The sequence below is a fragment of the Apis florea genome, unplaced genomic scaffold, assembly GCF_048593485.1.
Source record: "Apis florea isolate Af1SG1 unplaced genomic scaffold, ASM4859348v1 contig_2495_pilon, whole genome shotgun sequence".
Taxonomy (NCBI): Eukaryota; Metazoa; Arthropoda; class Insecta; order Hymenoptera; family Apidae; genus Apis; species Apis florea.
This window is the reverse complement of record NW_028256595.1, coordinates 1491187-1507657: the sequence shown is the minus strand read 5'-3', so window position 1 is coordinate 1507657 and position 16471 is coordinate 1491187. Positions and strand designations below refer to the sequence as shown.

General features: G+C 48.4%; 1 protein-coding gene across 1 annotated transcript in view; it reads left to right on the top strand.

Annotated features, from left to right (window-relative positions):
- Positions 1-15814, top strand: part of InR-2 (insulin-like receptor-like) — a 54745-nt gene extending 38931 nt beyond the window's left edge. Inside the window, exons 3-12 of the mRNA XM_086906661.1 lie at positions 3039-3213; positions 3588-3834; positions 9193-9298; positions 10794-12179; positions 12266-12534; positions 12611-12973; positions 13053-13588; positions 13664-14153; positions 14225-14469; positions 14563-15814. Of these exons, the coding sequence (XP_086762787.1) occupies positions 3039-3213; positions 3588-3834; positions 9193-9298; positions 10794-12179; positions 12266-12534; positions 12611-12973; positions 13053-13588; positions 13664-14153; positions 14225-14469; positions 14563-15232 (4487 nt within the window). The 3' untranslated portion in view covers positions 15233-15814. The remainder of the gene's footprint in view (positions 1-3038; positions 3214-3587; positions 3835-9192; positions 9299-10793; positions 12180-12265; positions 12535-12610; positions 12974-13052; positions 13589-13663; positions 14154-14224; positions 14470-14562) is intronic.
- Positions 15815-16471: the final 657 nt, after the last annotated feature.

Here is a 16471-nt window from a genome sequence, read left to right as displayed (position 1 = left end):
TAATGCACGGTAAACATGCGCCATTTGCATACGTAGCCCGCCTTTTCACTCAGCCACCACGAATAATCCATTCGCATTCGCGTTCGAAGGCGAAGAAGAAGAAAAAGGAGAGGAGGAGGAGGAGGAGGAGGAGGAGGAAGAAAAAGCGGATTACGTATGTAGCGGCGGGAAGAGAGGAAAAAAAAAAAAGAAAAAAAGAAAGAAAGAAAAAGAGAAAAAAATGGCACGGAACACGATGCTCGCGTTCCACCAAGAATCTTTCATCGGCGAGCACGCAACGATAAAACTAGGCTAGACGATATCGTGCCAGACGAAAATTCTAAATTCGCGTTATCTGCTCGGGTAGAAAGTCAAATTTGACACGATTCGCGAGCCTCTCTCTCTCTCTCTCTCTCGCTCTACGCGACACGATTTCACGCGGTATTTGCGTAGAATCAATATCGGTTGGATGGAGACGATAAGATATCCGACGTTTCGAGTGGTCTCCAACACACGTTGCTCGGCGAGAAGGTGAACTTCGAAACCGCGATTTGAGACTAGAAATGTTGAAAATATTGTTTTTTTTTTTTTTTTTTTTTCGATTTCCAAATTCACCCCGATTTAAACCGGTCGATCGGAAAAGCTTGCATTTTTTTGCAACGCCGATAATTCAGATCGAAAACGTTTTCGCGATTTCCGGGTGTAAGCCGTGTCCACCGCGAGGATTACATTATACCGACGTTTCGCCAACATCGCAGATAGCTACTTCACCGGATCGAATGACACGCTGATGTGCACACACACACATACGCGCATATACTATACACGGCTCGAAACGAATGAAAGATTCTGAAAAATTTTTTCGCAAACCTTCTTATAAAAAAAAAATGCTATTCTTTTTTTTGCTCGACCGACGATCAGAATCACGTAAGACGTTGTTCCGGCTCGAAAAAAGATTCTGATCGAAGAAGAGAAGAAGGAAAATTGGCAAAATGTAAGCGGTATCGACGGTGCGATCGACGCACGGCGATCCGTGACGCAATCGCAATGGCGCGATCAGCGTTACGTTGGTTGCTTGGCGAACGCGCGAGCTTTTTTCCTTTTTTTTTTTTTTTTTCTCGTTTCCGCGAGAAATCGAATTCTGGCGTTCTCGGTTCGGAGGCGAAAATTTCCAGCGAACGTGACGGATCGCGATAGATGTACGATGCGTATAAATACTGGGAGGAAGACTCGTTTCGGTAGAGGAAAAAGCGCAGTAGTTGATAAGCGCGGTAGTTGGCCGTGTTATCGGTAGATCGTTGAGGACTTATCGTTGGCCGATACCGTTGCTCGGCTTCGTCCAACGGTGTGAACGATGCTTTACGAGCGGTAGTTCGCCTTTTGTTTTTCTTCTTCTTCTTCCTTCTTTCTTTTTTCTCTCTTCTTTTTTTTTGTTTTCGGGCAAAACCGACAGATGGTGACACCGTCGGGTCGAGTGACGAGTAGTTTTTCGGCAACGCGAGACAACACGGCGCGCGCGTTCGCTGTCGTAAAAGTTTTCTTCTTCTTCTTCTTCTTCTTCTTCTTCTTCTTCTCTTTTTTTTTCTATTCGTTTCCGTGTTGTACGAATCGTATCATTGTCGTTCTTTTTTTTTTATCTTTTAATTCAATTAAAACAATAATATAATTGATCACGGGCATTCCACCATGGGTCGAGATAGCTAGCAAGTATTTAACTCGATTGGCTGGCGTCTATTTTAAAAACGTCAAGGTACACGGCAAATGAACGAACGCGGCGATAATCCGTGGTTATTGCTACTCGGTTCGACAATGTTCTATTCGGCGACGATATTTTTTTTTTTTTTTTCCTTTTCCTCAATTTTAATTGCAAAGCGCAAAATTATAGCTGGGAAAAATAATGGAGAGTAATAAATGTCGGTGATAAATATGGTCTGGAGGGCGTTACGATGGTATCCGATTCAATTTTCGTTCAAGGAAAACGACTGCGCGATCCAACGCGCGATGCACTCGATTTCCTTCCACTTCGAACGAGTGTAACGTATGCCTACAAGTTGAAAATCGCTCGCTACCGGAAGACGAAAAGACGTACATTTCCTTTCTTTCTTTCTTTTTTATACAACGATAGAAAAGAAGTAAACGGTAAACCATCTTATCATTCTCTTTGGGGGCTAGGCTATGCCGTTTCTTCATATAAATATTCTTCATATAAATATAAAAGTAATATAAATTTCCACCTAAAATTCTTCGAATTTTGCAAACGTTGCAAATGTCCAACCAAAGAAAGATAGGCGATTAGAAACCTTGCCTTCTCTTCGATTACGAACTTCGATAACAACAACAACAACAACAACAATAATAATAATAATAATAATAGGAAGGGAGCGTGTAGAGAAGACGGTGGGTAGGTAGATAGGTAGGTAGGTAGGTAGCTGGCCGTTATACCAATGCCACGAGCGGCGGCCAACGGTGCAAGAGTATCAAGGAACAATGGGCTATAATTAACCTTAGGTTAGAAAGCAAAAGACTATCTACAGGCGTCACGACATATGGCGATAAAACGAGGCGACGCGTGGCTAGATCGACTCGCCCTCGTGTTTATCCCAATGCCAGCCGCCGTGCTGTATTTTTAGCGCGACCCGTTACAGTTGACCGCGACGTGTCCACGCTTGCTCGTCGTCGCCGCCGCCGCCGCCGCCGTCGTCGTCGTCGTCGTGGAACGAACCGATGGAATACATCCGATGCCACCTCCGCTCCCATTCATCTCTCCGCTTCTCTCCAACCGCGTAATTGGCCGCGCTCGAGAGGGGGAGGAGGAGATCCCGTTTGTTATCGCCGAATTATACCTGGAATAGCTGGGGATCCGCGAGAGGGAGGGAACGGATATCAACGATCTAGGTCTCTCGCCCGACCTTGCCACCAGAGCAAGAGCTTTAACGAATCGTAATCGGTTCCGTAACGCGCCTCTCGAGAGAATTCGTTTTTCTTTTTTATCTTCCTCCCTCCCTCTCTCTCTCTCTCTCTCCACTCTCTCTCTCTCTCTCTTCTCTCTTCTGTTCCAGTGTGCCAAAGCATAGACATAAGAAACACCGTGCGTCAGTTCTCAAGACTGAAGGGATGCCGACTAGTCGAAGGATTCGTACAAATTTTGCTGATCGACAACGCCGAGCCATCCGAGTACACCAACATCTCTTTCCCGGAGCTGAGAGAGATCACCGGATACCTGCTTCTCTACAGGTATCCACCACCACCACCATCACCACCACTACCACCACCACCACCACCACCACCACCACCCTTTTGCCCTCCAGAAACAGGCGCGGTCGAGTCGCAGCAGAAGGAGAAGGAGGAGGAGGAGGAGGAAGCTGGCAACGACGTTTCGGTTTCGTTCCAAAGCGGAGAAGAAGGAGGAGGAGCCGCTCTCCCCTTACTCTTCCATCCACCGGGGAGAAGACGGTTTTACGACGGTTCGTCAAACTTTTCCGTCGATTACCGCCTCCTCCGCTCTTTTTGCCGGCTCCTTCCTCTCCCTCCCTCCTTCCTCTCTCTCTACTTCTTTCTTTCTTTCTTTCTTTCTTTCTTTCTTTCTTTCTCTCTGTCCCTTTGTCCAGGGTGAAAGGGTTGCGCAGCATCGGCCGCCTGTTCCCCAACCTGACCGTGATCCGTGGCCACTCGCTGTTCATCAACTACGCCCTCGTCGCCTTCGAGATGATGAATCTGCAGGAGATCGGGCTGCACAGCTTGACCACCATCGTCAGGGGCTCCGTCCGTTTCGAGAAGAACCCCGCGCTCTGCTACGTGGACACGATCGACTGGGACCTGATCGCCAAGGCTGGCAAAGGGGAGCACGTGATCGCGGTAAGTTGATCCGAAAATAACGAGGGGAGGGGGGGACTGAGTATCGAGCAGGGGAAGAGACTCGAATCGGGAAGAGGGGGAAGGGAAGTATCGGGGGGAAGCCGATATCCATCCATTTGGCAATCGGCGGTCCTCTCTCGTGGAAGATATAGCGGCTAATGGCGGCGCCTCGCGGCGGGCCAACTCGGCACTCCGCCGCCTACTTGCCAGAAATTCGTTCGAGAGAAGGGGATATATTGCAACAAGGGTCATTATATTCCGGAACGGAGCAACGAACGAATCTCTCCCTCGTTTGGCATCCTCTCTCTCCTCTCGCGGGTAAACAATCGCGGGCCGAATAAATGATAAATTCTCCAGCTCTTTCTCTCTCTCTCTCTCTCTCTCTCTTTCTCTCTCTGTCGAGAAATTCTTTGTCCGTCCGGGGTGGGGAGGAGGGAGGAGGGAAGGGGGGGATAATATCGGTCGGTTTCTCGGTTATAAATCAGAGAATCGCAGTTGTGCTGGCGCACAGCTCGCGACGCACACTATTTCTGGCCGGCCCGACTCTGTCCTCGCGGGATAATAATATCGTCATCCCGTTTCGCGAGGAGGCGAAGCGAAGGAGGAGGGGTCGTGGTATAATACGACGAACGGGCTATCGAGGTTTCCGCCAGGAGACCGGCTGCGATTTCACGCGCCCGTCTTGAAATAAATCGGAAGGGACTCGGATAAAAATCTCGTACGGTTGGTCGGGATAATAAATGGACGATCAACGGGCGGATTATTTCGTTCGGATAAATCTCGTATTTTCGCGGAGGTATACTTTTTTTTCGAAAATTTTTCTACTTTTTCCTCCTTTTTCTTTTTTCCCTTCTTCTCGAAAGGAGCTCGTCGCTTCGTGACTTTCACCACTCAGATTTTTATCCGCCCCTGGTAGGGATTCGTTTTAACCGTTTAACCGGGCGAGCGAAAACTGTCGGTTGCCGCGCGCGCGGAAGACAAAACACTGGCTGGCAAACGCACGACACACAATGTTTGGTTCGGGTACACAGAACGGTGACGAGTAAAAATAAAACGACGATAATTCCTGAATGCAACGCGCGGCGTGTACAAAATGCTCGTCCCTCTGTCTTCTCTGAGAGCTCGATGCGTAACACGCGCTGCACAAAGCGTATACATACATATATGTATATATGTGTTTGTGTGTGTGTGTGTATATATATATATATATATACATTCCTGGTCTTATTGTTGCGCGGCGACGCAAGCGATGTCTGCAAACGGCCGACGATCAACGAACAAATTTATCGCGGTAGTTTATTCGTGGATAGGAGATTCGAATAGTCGACTCGCTCGATAAAACAGGAATCGAATGGAACGAGACTCGATTATATATATATATATATATATATATATATATATACCGAGAAGAAAAGTATCTTTTTTATCGTCGTTTCTTGATTCACGTTTTTAAGCGTGAATGTTTCGAGAAGAAAGAAGAGGAGGAGGGAGAGGGGAAAAAAGAACGAAAGCAAAAAAAAAAAAAAAAAAAAAAATTTGAAATTCTAGAGTGAAACCGAAAGTTAACCGAGACCATCGAGAGTTTGAAAGGCGAGCGTGACGTGCGAGCGCTCGTAACGCGAATTGCAACCGATAACGAGGCAGAACGACGCACTCGAGGGTCACGTGTTTCACATTTTGGAAACGAACTCGAGTGCTCGCGCTCGAGAGTCAACTCGACTGCAAATTCGCAGTGGAATGGAAGAACGTTGGGTCCCCTGTTGCATTCGCGTTTTTTTTCTTTTCGAAATTCCGATCTACCGCTACTTTCCTCGAATTCTCGCAATTCGCGCGCGAAACGACGGCCTTTACTTCGTTAAGTCTCGAACGCTTCGTTTAAAAAGATATAACGATTATACCGTCGACTCCATTCCCTCGACGGGGAAGTAAAACGAACGATATTTTCCACGCTCCGTTTCGCTTCCATATTCTCTCTCTCTCTCCCTCTCTCTCTCTCTCTCTCTCTCTGCTTGCCCCCTTACAAACGTTGTCGAGGGTGGTTGAAAAGTCGATGGTGGTTGAGACTTGTTGAAGGAGACTGCTCTAATGTCAAGAGAGAGAGAGAGAGAGAGAGAGAAAGAAAGGACTCGCCTCGATCGGATCTCCTCGAAGGAACCGCGCGTGTGTGCTGCGTAAAGACCGACTTGGGACAAATCCCCGGTCTACTAGGATTCCGAGCAATCGGCCAAAAGAGATTCGAATCTCGGGTAAACAGAAAAGAGAGAGAAAAGAGAGAACCTCTTCTCTACCGAATTCTCCTCTCGAGATTTTCGATCGATCGACCGATCATTTTCTTCGAAAATTCGGAACGATTCGCGCGTTGATTCGAGCGAATTAGACGAGAGATACGGTGCACAATGGACGCTGGATCACGAAGGAGAAACGAGGCGTAGGAGAAGGGTGGGTGGACGTTCCACTTTCGAAACGCGGCCGTGCGCGCCATTCTCGGAAATTTCGATCCTCTCGCGGATGGAGCGACGACAAGTTTACGAGAGTGGAAAAAAAGAAAGGAAAAAAAAAAAAAAAAAAAGGAAAGAAAGGGCGTGGAAATCCGCTAATTCGCCGCGCGATGCTCCCTGAATTATTCCTCTCGCGAGCTGTGGGGAGAGAGGGCCGTGGATTTAATAAAGAGAGGGGGGAAAAAATATATATAAAAAAAATAGAGAGAGAGAGAGAGAGAGAGGACGACGACCCCTTTCAATCGATAACTTTTTATTTAAATTTTCATTGTTCGTTAATGGAAACGCAACTCGGCAACAGCACCGCTGCGCTCTGCCCGTGTTTCGCCCGTGTGCAACGAAAAGGAGGGAGGGCGGGGGGGGGGAGGGGAGAGGGGCGGCTCTTTATCGATCTCCTCGTAGCTCACGCCTCGCGTATATTACGCGTCGCGTGCTCTGCCTCTTCCGCGAGATAAATCTGCCCGGTTGCTCTGCCCCGTCAATCTGCCCCTTCGCACGCTCGCCGCCGCTCTTTTCGCCGGCCGTTCCGCAATTTTCGGCCGCTAATTATCTGTAATTTTCGCGATCGGGGAGGGAAGATATCGCGTGTCACCTGGCCTCCGATGAATGATATCGGACGAACTTCGTTCGAAGGACGGAAAAAAAAAAAGAAAGAAAGTGCCGTTTCGTGATTTTTTTCTTCTTTTTTTTTTTTTTTTTTTTTCCTCGTTGAGGAGAGAGAAAAAGTTTCGCATCTGCTACTTTGTTTGTACCCAATGTCGATGGTGTCGACATTTTTCTCTCTTTCTTTCTTATCTTCTTCGATCAATTTTTTTCTTTCTTTCTTTTTTTTTTTTTTTTTTTTTTTTTCAGGGATTTTATACACATATTCGACGGTGCAATTTTCTTTCCCCCTTTATATATCGCGAGTCTATATAATTACTTTTTTTTTTCGAAATTTGAACGAAACCCACGGGCGCACTTTATTACTTGCCCGTATTTTCCACGCAATGTGGAATTAATAAAGACGGGCGAGATTTAATCGAAGTTGAAGTTGCCGAAGAACAAAGTCTCCTCGACAATCTTTTTTCTTTTATTATTCGAAGCAAGCCGTAAATAACTTGTACTCTCGCGGCAAACAGGCGGAGCTAATATACGAACAAGATCGTATATCGATTATTAACGAAGCTACGAATAAGCTACGCTTGTTCCGACGCTTTGACGGATTTGATATTATTTAAAGTAAAACTTTAACCGTTAATTTTTAACTGCTTCTTATTACTACTATTATTATTATTATTATTATTATTATTATTATTTTCAACGAGTCAAAAATCGCCCAAAACCAACGAATAATAATCGCGGGTACGACAAGGACACGCGAAGGAATAGGAGAGAGGAGGCACGATCGTGACCTGTTGATCACGTGTATAACAGACGAAGAGAAAGATTATCTCTCGTTTATATTCCCTGTATTCGAGTCGAGGTTCGAATTCCTGTTAAGTTAAACTCGACTCGATTCGATTTAAAACGACTCTTAGACAGAGAGAGAGAGAAAGAGGGGGGGAGGGGATGGCCGTTCACGCGTTACAAAATCATAGCTCGAGTTTCTCGGTCTGTTGGGGGGCAACCGTCTCGCAACCTCCGGAGCCATGGGAATCCTGATAAATATCTCATTTCTCTTCAGAGGCGAGGGAGAGAGGCGAGATGGAGCGGGGGGAGGAGCGCTTGTCGCGGGAGCGGGTCGCGAGGGTGATCGATGGAACGTGACCGGGTCAGAGGGTTAATTAGTTTCCGGCTGGCGTGCTAAAAAATTCGAGCGTGTCGAGGGTCGAGGGTCGAGGGTTCGTCGCCAAGTTTCGAGCTTTCGAACCGAGATCGCCCGTAAAGTTGTTTCGTGACGGTGGCTACAAGCGATCGCTTTGGAAAAATTCATTTTTTTTTTTTTTATCCCAATTTCGGAATTTTTTTTTTTTTTTTTAGCTTTCCATCTCTGTTTCGATATCTTTGTTCAGGGGGTTTTTTTTTTTATACGTTTCAAATTTTCGACGAAAAATGCCATCCAACTCGTTCTCCCGGGTTGGAACGGTTTTTTTTTTTTTTTTTTTTTCGAATTGGAAATGTTTCCCGTGTACGCGAGAGACATGTGGAAAAAATATACGAAAATATATGCATCTCTCTTTTTTTTTTTTTTTTGATAAAAATAAAGTTCGATTTGACCGGATGACGCGCATCTCTTTGATATTTTAGACTTTTTTGGAATTTTGAGCCTAAAAAAAAATATATATATATATATATTCCAACGCTGGATATCAACGAATATTCAACGAATATTTCTCCCCTCTTCTTTTCCCCTGCCCCTGAAAAAATTGTTCGATTCCGTTTGTAAATCCGTAGGAAAGAGAAGGAAAGAGAATTACGGGCGTAACTCGGTTGACAGTCGCCGCGACACGTGGCTGGAACCGTGTTGGAAATCGTTCGCAACGGGAACGAAGGCGAACCGAGAGAGAATTCGAGTGGATCCGGGTTGGCGAATAGGAAGAGACGTAGGTGATCCTAGGCTAGGTGTATGAAAATAAAAGTTTGGGTTGGGAAAAGACGCGTACGTGTACGCGATACGGCGATAAAAATAAATAATACAAGGCGCCAGACGTATCGATCCGGCCTTTTCCGCTCCACAGCCTCCGCGGAACTTGAGGAATTCCCTTGGCTCGCGTATAAGCTAACAAGGGGGCGGCAAACTACCCTTGCCTACCCTTTGTTCCCCGGTTTTTGGTCATCCTTCCGTGTTGTTCGAACCGAAAATTTCGAACACACACACACACACATATACATATATAAATATACAAGTATCCTGATTCTCCTTGCTTTCTGTTCACAGGGGAACAATCCAAAAAACGGGTGCCCGGTGTGCGAGAAACACTGTCCGCAAAGACTGACCAAGCAGGATGAATACCTCTGTTGGAACCAGCAACACTGCCAACGAAGTAATTCCTTTCCCCTTTTCTCTCTTTCTTTCATTTTCGTTATAAGTCGAAGAAAAAGGACGAGTTTCGTTCCCACTCCATCGAGAAAGGAAGGAAGGAAGGAAAAATTGGCGAGTTTTTTTCGCGCGAAACTTTGCAACTCTCCCTTTTTTTTGAACTCTCGCGTTCGACGCGATAACTCGAGAGGTGACCCCGAACTCGGCCACGATATTTATTTCGACGTTTGATCCTTTTTAAATATCCCTCTTCGCGTGTGAACTTCGACGTTAGTCCGTGTTTTACAGTCGTGGTGGACAAAATATTATTATTTTCAAAGTTTTGTAAGTGAAATTGGTTCATCGAGCGAGTTTGATTTTTCGTTAACGAGATTATTTCTGAAAGAATTTAATATTCGAGTTAAATTTTCTTTCCTAAATACGGTAAAATATAAAAGTTTTACGCGTTATTTTGTGAAATCGAATTTTAACACGTTCGTCGCCACGTCACCCACGTCGAGAAAAATAAGATTTTAACCCTTTGCAATATGCAACCCCCCTAAAATAATAATAAAATGTAGATTAAGAGCAACGGAAAAGTTGCTAATCTGTCGCTCTTCCTCTTCGTCTTTCTACAATTTTCAAATCTAAAATTATACCATAGGAGTCGAAGTTGGCCAGCCAATTGGAGGCTTCTCTATTCAAACCAGAATATTTAACGAAAACTAAGAACCGAACTAAGATTTATTTTATTTTAAAATACGCGCAAAATAAAAAAAAAAAAAAAATGTTAAAACTGCTTCGGTTTATCGCTCCTCGAAGTTTACCTTCTTTTCCTAACATTCGACTCTTTGAAACTCGATCAAAGTGAATCAGGGTGGGCGACGAACGCGTTAAAAAAATTCACGCGTGGAGCGAAAAAGACGGATGGAATGCAAGGGGTCAAGGGGAGAAATTGGGGGTTCTCGAGACAAAAGCTGCGGTATCGTCGCCGCGACCCGCTACTCCTCCCGAAATTATCCGATTATTCGTCGGAAAACGGGGAGGAAAGGGGGGCGACGAGAATTGACGGCGGCGCGACCACCGTCGTAGGCGGTGGCTCTACGCCGTGGGCGCTACGCCTCCTAAATTACGCTCAAGCAAATTGACGAGAGAAAGAGAGTGGGGGACGAATTAACGATTTCGATCGATCGAGGCATCCTCGAAAAATCCTCTCCCCTTTCCCTCGAATCCTGAGCGAAAAATAGGAGAGAGAGAGAGAGAGAGAGAGAGGGGCCCCTCTTCCATCCGACGCGCGTTTTATCGATCGTTGAGCAAAAGGAGCGTTTCCCCTCGGGCAAAAATTACTCGGGGAAAGTTGGAGACGCGTGTCCCCCGCGGAGAGAAAGAGAGAACGTGACGGGACTGGAGAAACACGCGAAACCTTGTTTACCGTTACGCTTATTTCGCGCGGATCCTCTTTACGAAGGAAAAAATGGGAAAAGCGGCTCTCTGTTTTGACGAGCGCGTTTTGGTTTCAGTCTGCGACCGGAAGTGCGAGAACAACGCGTGCGACGAGAGCGGGAATTGTTGCCACCCGTCGTGCCTGGGCACGTGCAGCGGGCCCACGAATCGGGACTGCACGGTGTGCAAGGACGTGGTGACGGCCGAGTCGGAGTGCAGGGAGCGGTGCCCGAACGGTAGCCTCGAGTTCATGAATCACCGTTGCATCGACGAGGAGAGGTGTCTGCGCATGGAGAAGCCGAGGGAGGTGTTGAAGAACGTGAAGAACTTCCCCTACAAGCCTTTCAACGGGAGCTGCGTGATGGAGTGCCCGCCCGGCTACATGGACGACGAGTGGAACGGCAGGGTGTCGTGCAAGAAGTGCGAGGGATCGTGCCAGAAGGAGTGCGCCGGGGCGAACGTGGACAGCATCGCCTCGGCCCAGAAGCTGCGCGGCTGCACCCACATCACGGGCAGCCTCGAGATCCAGATACGGGGCGGGAAGAACATCGTGAAGGAGTTGGAGGACGGGCTGAGCACGATAGAGGAGATCGACGGTTACCTGAAGATCGTGCGCAGCTTCCCCCTCATCTCGCTCAACTTTCTCAAGAATCTTCGGGTGATACGGGGGAACGACATCGACAACTCCAAGTACACCCTCCTCGTGATGGACAATCAGAATCTGCAGGAGCTGTGGGACTGGAGCTTGCACAAGGAGATGAGGATATTGTCGAAGGACGGGCCCGGCAAGATATTCTTCCACCTGAATCCGAAACTGTGCCTCTACAAGATCGAGATGCTGAGGGAGAAGGCGGGGCTGGGCCCGTTCACGGACTACGAGGTGGCGCCGAACAGCAACGGGGACAAGGTGGCGTGCAACGTGACCGAGTTGAAGACCCGGGTGGGCAAGAAGTCGCCGTGGGGCGCGGTGATCGAGTGGGAGCCGTTCGTCCACCACGACGCCAGATCCCTGCTCGGCTACGTGGTGTACTTCATCGAGGCGCCCAACAGGAACGTGACCATGTACGACGGGAGGGACGCTTGCGGCGGGGACGGTTGGAAGGTGGACGACGTGTCGGCGAGCACCAACTCGAGCCTGATGGACAACAGGCAGGAGAAGAGCGTGCACACCCACTACTTGTCCCAGCTGAAGCCGTACACCCAGTACGCGTATTACGTGAAGACTTACACGATCGCGACCGAGAGGTCCGGGGCGCAGAGCAACCTCACCTACTTCAGAACGATGCCCGAGGCGCCCAGCTCGCCCAGATCCCTCATCACCTGGAGCAACTCGAGCAGCGAGTTGATCATGTCCTGGCTACCGCCCCTCCACAACAACGGCAACCTCACCCATTATCGTATCATCGGCAGATGGGAGCCGGACGATCCGAATTTCATCGATCAGCGAAACTATTGCGAGGAACGTGAGTGAATCTCTCTCTCTCTCTCTGGGTGGGAAGCTCGGAATATTCTCACTCCTCTCCTCACGCTTTTTCCTTAATTTTTCCAGCCATGATGCTGTCCGACAAGAAACCGATCACGCTCGCCGAGGAGGAGAGGAAACGGATGGAGGAGGAGAAGGAGCAGCAGATGGTACCCGAAACCGGGACCTGCGAGTGCGCCGATCGAGAGACCGATCAATCCCTGAGGGAGAAGGAGGCGTCGAGCGCGATCGATTTCGAGGACGCGTTGCACAACCAAGTGTACGTGAAACGTAAACCTAGGCGGAAACGGGACGTCTCGGATATATTGTTCAGGAAAACGAAATCGTTGGATCAGGTATTTCCTTTCCTTTCCTTTTTTCATTCGTCTCTCTCTCTTCTATGCCTAACGAATCTCGTTTCTTCATCGGCAGCCGGTGATGAACAAGAAGGTGAACGGTACGTACGTAATATTCGAGGAGAACGTGCCTAGCACGAATCGTTCGTTCGTGATGAAAGATCTCCGCCACTTCGCCGCGTACAACATCGAGGTGCAGGCGTGCAGGGCGCAGGAGATGAACGACACGTACAAGAAATGCTCGACCAAGAGTATGAGGACGTATCGCACGTTGCCGTTGGAGAGCGCCGACAACATTCCCCCGAATACGTTCAAGATGAGCATATCCGGCGAGAACAACAGCCTGACCATGGTCACGCTTCAATGGGACGAGCCACCGCAGCCCAACGGTCTGATCATCACCTATCAGATCGAGTACAAGAGGGTCGACATACAAAACGTGAGTCGAATCTCTCTCTCTCCCTCTCTCTCCTCTTCTTTTCGAAAAAGGTTGAAAAAGGTACGCGTATTTCCATTAGTATAAACCGACGGTGGTGTGCATCACGAGGCGAGACTTCACCAAGGCTGGCAACTCGTACGTCCTGAAGGAGCTGCCAGCCGGCAATTATTCGGTGAAGGTTCGAGCGACCAGCCTTGCGGGGAACGGCGCTTACACCCACGTGAAATACTTCTACATCGAGGAACGGAACACGATGAACACGTTCTGGATAGTGTTCTGGCTACTGTTCTGCGCGATCCTGCTCATCTTCACCTTGGCCGCGTTCTACGCGTGTAAACGGAAATTCTTGAGGAACGTGCCCAACGTGACGCTGATCGCCACCGTGAATCCCGAGTACGTGAGCACCCCTTACGTGCTGGACGAGTGGGAGGTGCCCAGGGAGAAGATCGAGATGCTGAGGTCGCTGGGAACCGGCACGTTCGGCATGGTTTACGAGGGGATCGCGAAGGACATCGTGAAAGGCAAGTCGGAGGTTCGATGCGCGGTGAAGACGGTGAACAAGGACGCGACCGATCGAGAACGAATCGAGTTTCTCAACGAGGCGTCCGTGATGAAGTGAGTGAGACAAACCGAGAGAAACCTTCTTCCTCCTCGATCTTTCCTCATTTATTATCACGTTTCTCTGCGCAGAGGTTTCGACGCTCATCACGTGGTCAAACTTCTCGGCGTGGTGACCCGTGGCCAGCCGACCTTGGTCATCATGGAGTTGATGGTGAACGGAGATCTGAAGAGGTACCTGAGGAGCCACAGGCCGTGCGAGAACATGTCGAACGCGCCGCCAAAATTGGACAGGATACTGCAGATGGCGATCGAAATCGCGGACGGGATGGCGTATCTGTCCACCAAGAAGTTCGTGCATCGCGATCTCGCCGCGAGGAATTGCATGGTTGCCGAGGATTTGACGGTGAAGGTGGGCGACTTCGGGATGACCAGGGACATCTACGAGAGGGATTATTATCGGAAGGGGAGCAAGGGTTTGTTGCCGGTCAGGTGGATGGCGCCCGAGAGCCTGAAGGACGGCGTGTTCAGCAGCTATTCCGACGTGTGGAGTTACGGTGTCGTTCTCTGGGAGATGGTCACCTTCGCCTCCCAGCCTTATCAAGGTTTATCCAACGAGCAGGTATCTACGCGTGGATCATTCTCCGCGATTCCTTCGATCGATCGATATCGATTCTTCCCCCCTCCCCCCAGGTGCTGCGATACGTGATCGAGGGAGGTGTCATGGAGAGGCCTGAGAATTGTCCAGAGTTGTTGTACGAGTTGATGAAGCGGACCTGGAGGCACAAGGCGACCAGGAGGCCCACGTTCATGGACATCGCGACCATGCTGCTCAAGCACATAGATTCGGAGAGTTTTCAAGAGGTCAGCTTCTATCACAGCCCGGAGGGAGTGGAGGCGAGGAATCAGAACAGGTCCAACTCGCCCCAGATAAATCAGTGAGCGCAATTGTTATATTCGTTCTCAATATTCGATCGAGCTCTTCTCTTTCCTTTCTCTTTCCTCTCTAACGATCGCCACGAATTTCGCAGGCACCTGGAACTGGCCACGTTGCAAGATCTGCAAGAAGAGGAGGCGGAGGGCGAGGAGGATTCCCCGCTGCGGCAAGATTTCGGCGACTTCGCGAGCTTCGAGCCGGCGAGCATGAAGAACAGCTTCGGCTCCCGTTTCAGGATGGACTCGTACGGCGAGAATTCGAAAACGACCCCCAACTGCCATGACATGAACTCGTCGAACGTTCCGTTGAAGGCCGGCTTCGACGATTTCGACGGCGTCTCCGCGGATTCGATCGCCTCCGCCAAGGACGCGTTGAACCTGCCCTTCGTCGAGGACAGCCTCAAATCCGTGAAGAGTTCCCCGTTCGTGAACGCGAGGACCGGTTCTCGAAGCAACCTGAGCCAATTGTCGACCAGCAACAGATCCGGCAGCCCGAAGAACCCGAGCGGCAAACGGAGCTTCCTCGGCAGCCCCAACTCGTCCAAGCTGGCCGCGAACCCGGATTACGAGAACGGCAGCCCGGAGATCTTGTCCGCTGCTTGCGAGAAGAGGGAGACGGTTCCGCTTCGCCTCGACTTCCCGTCCATCGACGCGATCGACATCGACAACGGGATGGAGAAGAAGGAGCCGTTGTCCCCGGTCGAATACGTGAACAAACCGTCGGAGACGTTGAACAACGGCTACATAGGTGGCACGGCCACGTAGTGTTAACTCGGGGGTTAATCGTTACACCCCCGAGAGGGTGCGACGTTCGTTTCGCGCGGAGGAGAGGATCGAAGCGATCGGATTGGATCGTGTTTGAACGTTTGAGCGAACGGAGAAGCGAGCGGGTGTGTGTGATCGTATGTTGAGTAAGTCCAGCCAGATATATACATATATATATATATGTATGTATGTATGTATGTATGTATGTATGTATGTATGTATGTATGTATACGCGGTGGATGAAACATCGCGTGAAACAACGAAAAGAAGAAAGGGGCAGTGTCTGTAGGACGACCGTGTTAGAGGTTCAAACGTTCAAACGTTCGAAAAAGTTGGGGAAACGCGAGCGTGATGATATTTTATTATCGTACAACACGATAATATCCTCCCTCTCGTCTTGTCACCGACGTTTTTACGAATATTTCTTTTTTCTTTCCTTTTTTTTTTTTTTTTCTTCTCTCGTAACAAAATCTCTCGAACGTCCCACGATTTCGTCTCTCTAAGTATCCTATATTGTTATTATTATTACTATTATTATTATTATTATTATTATTATCATTATTATTATTACTATTATTATTATTATTATTATTATTATTATCGTTATTATTAGTAAGATAAGATACGTCGGTTTTTTATTATCGCGCGCATCTGCTTGTGCAACAGCAGACACTGCCTTCTCACCTGTGAAAGAAAGAGGCGCGTCGAAATCGGATTCGACCGTGTTTTTCCAATCCAATCTCCCGAAGAAAAGCGACGATGAATAAGGAGGATAACGTCCTTTAAACCGGCCTCATCCTTTGTCAAAGATATTCGCGTTCTGTGCATAAGTACACGTACACACACATACACCACATATATTATACTACGCGCCTGTGTATATATATATATATATATATATATATATATATACGAATCAAAGTGGCAACTGGATCGGCCAAGTTGATCAAGTTTTATATTTTATGGAAATAGAAAGAGAGAGAGAGAGAGACAGACAGAGAGAAGATATGGAAGAAACTGGCAACTTCCAATTGCCACTTTGCGACCACGACCACACACTAGGCTTTTTCGAACGCCATCGTTATATAGGTTAGGTCGTTCGTTCGACGATCGGTCGAGGAAGGAATATACGTCTCCGTCACGGTTGGAAAAATTATGGACACGCGGATTGGCCAACGTATGTTTCGTCCTCGACGGATTCCCCCCCCTCCTCTCCCCCCCCTCGCCCCTCTTCCAAAA